The sequence below is a fragment of the Saccopteryx bilineata genome, chromosome 10 (assembly GCF_036850765.1).
Source record: "Saccopteryx bilineata isolate mSacBil1 chromosome 10, mSacBil1_pri_phased_curated, whole genome shotgun sequence".
Taxonomy (NCBI): Eukaryota; Metazoa; Chordata; class Mammalia; order Chiroptera; family Emballonuridae; genus Saccopteryx; species Saccopteryx bilineata.
The window spans coordinates 75,377,688-75,383,924 of NC_089499.1; the positions used below are offsets into that span (position 1 = coordinate 75,377,688).

Sequence of the window (6,237 nt, forward strand, 5' to 3'; positions counted from 1 at the left end):
ACTATGGTACATCATTTGAGGGGCAATTTAAAAATAGTTTGACATGTTCTTTCTTTAAATGTTTGATTTTAAAATAATTACAGATTGACAAAGAATTGCAAAAATTGTACAAAGAGGTACTTTGTACCTATCACCTAGCTTCCCCCAAAGGTAACATTTGGTGCTATCTACAGTACCAAACCAGAACATTGACATTGGTCAATGAACTGGATTATAGATTTTACTAAGATTTGACCAGTTTGGGCATGCACTAATTTCTTTATATGTCTGTGTGAATAGTTCTACGACATTTAACCCTTTGAGTAGTGAGTTTTTTCATGCTTGCTGACTCCCAGGAGTGAGTTTTTTTTTTCAAAAAATAAAATGTTCCAGTTACAGTTCTATGAACTTAAAATCATGTTTGTTGATAACTAATTTATGGAAATAAGAAGAACATACATTTGCCTTTTTAATTTTATTTTTTTAATTATTTTTATTTATTTTAGAGAATAGAGATGAGAGAGAGAGAGAGAGAGAGAGAGAGAGAGAGAGAGAGAGAAGGGGGGAAGAGCAGGAAGTATCAACTCCCATATGCTTGACCAGGCAAGCCCAGGGTTTTGAACCAGCGACCTCAGCATTCTAGGTCGACGCTTGATACACTGCACCACCACAGGTCAGGCACATTTGCCTTTTTTAAATGTTGCCTTACACATTTTATTTTTAAAATAAAAATTTTTGTTACAATCTTACTCTGGATGGTCAGTAAGGCGTGAGGATGTACATGAATGTTCATACTCCTCTAAAGGGTTAATTACCAGTATAGATTCCTGTGACCACTACCATGGTCAAGATTGAAACCCACCTCTTCACCACAAAAGAGCTCTCTAACGGGCAATTTTTAGTTCATGTGAAATCACATACAGCTTCTAGTTTTTCCTTTGGTAACAGAGCAAGCTTGGAAAGATAACTTGTCACTATGCTGGCGATGTAGCAAATATTCAATAAACACTTTGTGAGATCAGCAAATGCTTTGTGAGGTCATCATAATTTGCTTTCTCTGTGTTTTGTGTTCTCCCCACAGTGTCCGGGAATGTATATGAATACAATAGCAGGACAGGCACAAGAAAGTGGAAGAAGCCCCCCAGGCACCAGGAGGCGCCCTTGGCAAACATGCCCTCCTTTCCAGAGTCCCACTTTTCTGAGGAGTCCACATCCGTAAAAATTCCCATGCAGAAATAGCATTTTCCTGTGTCTCTGAATAATTTATTTCTTTTTTGGTGTATGTCACTCTCAGTAATTTTTCTTGGCTATCTAAAATTGAACTATAGATGTGAGGTCAACTGCTTTGTTTATTTGTTTATAGCTCTCTATGATCTTCCAGTTCAAGGTGTCTGGGTGAGGGCAGCAGGACTGGTTGACCCTGAGCCTCTAAATATGCTTTGCTGAAAACTAGAGGCTAAATTGATCATGTTCATTGTCTGCCTTTGCCCAGTGGAGGGTGTGCTTGTTACACCTGGAGACTTTGTTTTATTCACTCCAGTAGCCCCAGCACATGCTTGGCACACAGTGGGGACTCCATACATATTTGATAAATAAATGAATTTGAATATATAAATTTAGATCTCTCTTCTTTAATTCAAATTGCTTATTACTCCTATAATGCATGAAACAGAAATGGGAATTATTTTTAGAGAACATTTTTGATTTTCAGTCATAAAAAAGGAATTCTTTTCAGCATTTTTCAACAACACAAATGATCTTTCTTTTACTTTGCTCTCTGTAGCACTATGGAGAATGAACCTTGGAAACTTTAATTATTATTACAGATGACTTGCCAAGGAAATGTAGGCATCCCACCTTTTGAGAGCTTTGTACTTAGGTAAATTTTAAATACACATGAGCTCTCTGGTGACTTCCCTGCTTGGGCATCAGAAGACACAGGATAGCAGGAGACCCGAGAGGTCTTGGTGATAAAGTCTAAATTCATGTTTAACCCAAAATAGAGTTCAACTTGGGATAATTTTTAAACTATATCTTATTCAAAGTAGAACACACTATGAGCCATGAATGTGAGTCAGAGGATAATGGATGATCAGAATGCCTTGATATGCACCCTCCTTCGCATGTGTGCAGAAGGTTTCTTTGCGGTCCTGGGACAACTCATCCCCCAGGAAGAGAGACCATCTAAACATGAACAGGCTCATTTTAAATTTTGTCTAGCTAAGATGGGTCAGTCCCCATGGGGCATTACGGTGTGGAGGACATCAGTGGGTTTTAGGTCTGGAGCCTGCACAGGCTGAAGTTCGGTTTTCTTCTAGACTACCTGTACAATACATACAATGGTCTCTGCCTCATTTCTATCTTATAATTGAGATTCTACATGTGGCAGTGCTTTATAAACCATAGGCATTATCTAAGTGTAAAAAAGGGTTAGTTTCATTAGGTCAAAACTGGCTTGTGAGAGAGCAGTGGCTTTGGAACACGGAGAGGGTCACTCCTCAGTTTTAAGCCAGCCGTTGTTGGAATTGGCTGGTAATTAGCTTCACAACTTTTGGGAAAGGAGAGTACTGTGTTGTTCCAGATGGCATGATAATTCTTCACCAGGGGAGAGACTAAAGATTGGGAAAATGCTCTTGCCTCTCTAGAAAGACTCCCACTAGACCAATTACAGTAAGATGGATGTAGACATGTGGGTCTCCATCTGCCACCACTTGAGCTTTAAAAAAAAGAAACCCAAAGCATTCATAAACTTCCTTCTCAAAATCTGCCTGTGCTGAAACAATAAAAATTGGTGAGCTATGTTAGCTTTTCTTTGTTTAGTTTTTTTTTTTTTTTTTTTACAGAGATAGGGAGAGGGATAGACGGGGACAGACAGACAAGAATGGAGCGACAGGAAGCATCAATCATCAGTTTTTCGTTTTGACACCTTAGTTGTTCATTGATTGCTTTCTCATATGTGCCTTGACCATGGGCCTTCAGCAGACTGAGTAACTCCTTGCTCGAGCCAGTGACCTTAGGTCCAAGCTAGTGAGCTTTGCTCAAACCAGATGAGCCGCGCTGAAGCTGGCGACCTTGGGGTCTCGAACCTGGGTCCTCCGCATCCCAGTCCAACACTCTATCCACTACACCACTGCCTGGTCAGGCTGTTTAGTTGTTTTGAGTTTCAGTTTCAGATCTGGATAAGAGAGAATGTATGCACTGCAGACTACAGGGAGTTTGGAAGGGAGCTAAAGAGGGCTGCACTCAGGAGCAAGATCTGGAAATCGACCTCTTTTTTGGTTCATAATCAATTTGCCTTCAAACTCTAGATGCTCTTTTCCACTTTCCCACAGGGCCTCAATTAAATAATAATGACTGTGTTCATTTTCTGAGGCTGCTGTCAGGAAAGAACACAGACTTGGTGGCTTAAACAACAGCAAATATTCTCTCACAGTTTGGAAGCTAGGATCCTCAAATGAAACTTTGGCAGGACCACGCTCTCTCGGGAGGCTTGTGGGGAGAAGCTGTTACTGGCCTTCTGCAGGTCTGGTGGCTGCCCTCATATAGCTGGCATGTGGCTACTTCCCTCTAATTTCTGTCTTTATGTCACTTTCTCTTTGAGGTGTCTATCAATTTCCCTCTACCTCACTCCTATGGGATGTCTGTTATTGGATACAGGAACCCGCTGGGTGAGACAGGAGACATCTCCTCATTTCAAGTGCCTTAACTGCTGCAAACCCATTTTTCCCCACTAAGATCATGTTCACAGGTTCTAGGAATCAAGATACAAACATATCTTTTTTGAGGGTCACCCATTCTACAAACTATAATGATTTTAAAAGTCTTTTAAATGGGTTATAAATTAATACTATCTTTCTGGAGAATAATATGATGTTTTAGTTTATTTAAAAATATTTATCAAGGCCCTGGCCAATTTGATCAGTGGTACAGTGTCAGCCCGGTGGGTGGAAGTCATGGGTTTGGTTCCTGGGTTTGATTCCTGGTCAGGGCACAGGAGAAGTGACCATCTGCTTCTTCACCGCTCTCCCCCCCCCTTTCCTCTTCCACAGTCATGGCTCAAATGGTTCAAGCAAAGTTGGCCCTGGGCACTGAGGATGGCTCCATGGCCTCACCTCAGGCACTAAAATAGCTCAGTTGCCGAGCAATGGAGCAGTGGCCCAGATGGTCAGAGCATCATCTGGTATGAGAATTGTGAGTGGATCCCAGTCGGGGCACATGCAGGAGTCTGTCTCTGCCTCCCTGCCTCTCACTTAATTAAACAAATACATTTATTGAGTGCCTACTATGTGTCAGGAATGTATTAAGGCCTTTAATCAATAAGAATATAAGGGTAAATGCATTCTCGACCTGGTAAATTCCTTGCTTGAAATGTCCCTGTAGATAGGAAAATACAAAAGATCTATGAGATTCTTTTTTTAGATGGTTCCTCATGGTAGCATTGCTAGAGAAAAACAAGTGGAATAAAATCAAAGTGTCTATTTAAAAAAGGGGTCAGCTGGAAAATTATATCATGTTCATATTGTACTCTAAGATTTTTTAAAATTAAGCCCACATCAATATGCAAGATGTATTAAGTGATCAACAATATTGTAAACTAAAGAATTTTAATTAATATAAATAAAGACAAACATCTATAGAGATATACATGTTGGTACAGGTATAAACTTGAGGGGCAATGGGCAGTCGCAGGGAACTCAATAGCTACTACCTTGTACAGACATTCTGGGGACGGGTATGCAGAGGATGAAGGCAGATTTTTTTTACTTTTCCTATCAATGTTTATGAACAATTGAATTTTCCAAACTTGTACATGTTATTTTTACTTTTTGGTAATGTTATCTGGTGATGAGAATTTGGTACATTTATTACTTTTTAAATACTTTATTCTGAAATTTTGTGAGAAGATTGAGGCTTTTCTTTCAAATCAATTTGAAATTAGGTTTAGTTCTGTCTATTGCTTGGGATATTTTCTTCCTTGATTTGTGTAATTATTGTTGCTTTCCATCTGTCTCTTTTTCTCCTTTTGCAATTGATTGTTCTCATGTTAGTTCTTCCGGACTTAGTAGCTAAATCTCTTATCCTTTCCTCTCATGACTTCTAATTATTTCTCTGCTCTTAGAGATTTCTTTCACTTGATATTCTGGGTCACTAACCTGAGTCTCACCAGAGATTGCCCTCAATTATTATATCTCATCTACTGATTTTTTTTCTTTCTTTCTTTTTTTTTTTGTATTTTTCTGAAGTTGGAAACAGGGAGGCAGTCAGACAGACTCCTTGCATGCGCCCGACCGGGATCCACCTGGCGTGCCCACCAGGGGGATATGCTCTGCCCATCTGGGGCGTTGCTCTGTTGCAACCAGGGCCAGGGTCATTCTAGCACCTGAGGCCATGGAGCCATCCTCAGCGTCCGGGCCAACTTTGCTCCAATGGAGCCTCGGCTGTGGGAGGGGAAGAGAGAGACAGAGAGGAAGGAGAGGGGGAGGGGTGGAGAAGCAGATGGGCGCCTCTCCTGTGTGCCCTGGCCGGGAATCGAACCTGGGACTTCTGCATACCAGGCCGACGCTCTACCACTGAGCCAACCAGCCAGGGCCTCTCATCTACTGATTTTTAAGTTTTAAGATCATAGTTTCAGTCGCAGGCAGGTGTGTGTGTGTGTGGCTGTGTTTTGCTCTGTTAGGCTCTTGGGCCCCTTGGACTGCTTGTCTTTTCTTTTTCTTCTTCTTTTTTTTTTTTGTCAGCTTTGGGCCAAGGTGCAGTTGCTATAGATCTTTTGGAGGCAGTGAGGGCCTCTCCCCATGTGAGCTGACGATGACGGGACAGCAGAGGAGATCATGGGCTCCCTCGTGAGGACAGGGCTTTGCTGGTCATCTCTGTTTCAGGGACAAAGGAGACTTACCCAATCCTTTTGGTACTTCCACTCATCCCTGTGGGCTGCGAGACATGGCATCTCCTTATTGGCTAGTGTCTCGTCTCTCTGGCCGTGGGGAGAGGTCCTGAGAGCTTGATCTCCAGGAGTGAGACCCAGATCCATGCATCAGGGCTCTCTGATGCTGGTCCTACCGTCTCTTCTGGTGCAGAGGGGGAAAAGCTTGGCAAGCCGTCAATCACTTTCTCCATGCCTAATCTCTGTACTGCCTGGAGCTACCCCGGCCAGCTGAGAGAAGCATGAATCTAGCCTAGCTGAGCAGAACAGCCCAGCAAGGCAGCCTCGTTCAGCAACCTTCCCCTGACACTCACACATATGAACTCCAGTAATAA

At 42.0% G+C, this 6,237-nt stretch overlaps 1 protein-coding gene across 1 annotated transcript in view; it reads left to right on the forward strand.

Moving 5' to 3' along the window:
• Nucleotides 1-1,514, forward strand: part of LOC136314100 (cadherin-related family member 3-like) — a 115,929-nt gene extending 114,415 nt beyond the window's left edge. Inside the window, exon 19 of the mRNA XM_066244518.1 lies at nucleotides 1,061-1,514. Coding sequence (XP_066100615.1) covers nucleotides 1,061-1,218 — 158 coding nt within the window. The 3' untranslated portion in view covers nucleotides 1,219-1,514. The remainder of the gene's footprint in view (nucleotides 1-1,060) is intronic.
• The last annotated feature ends 4,723 nt before the right edge of the window (nucleotides 1,515-6,237 follow it).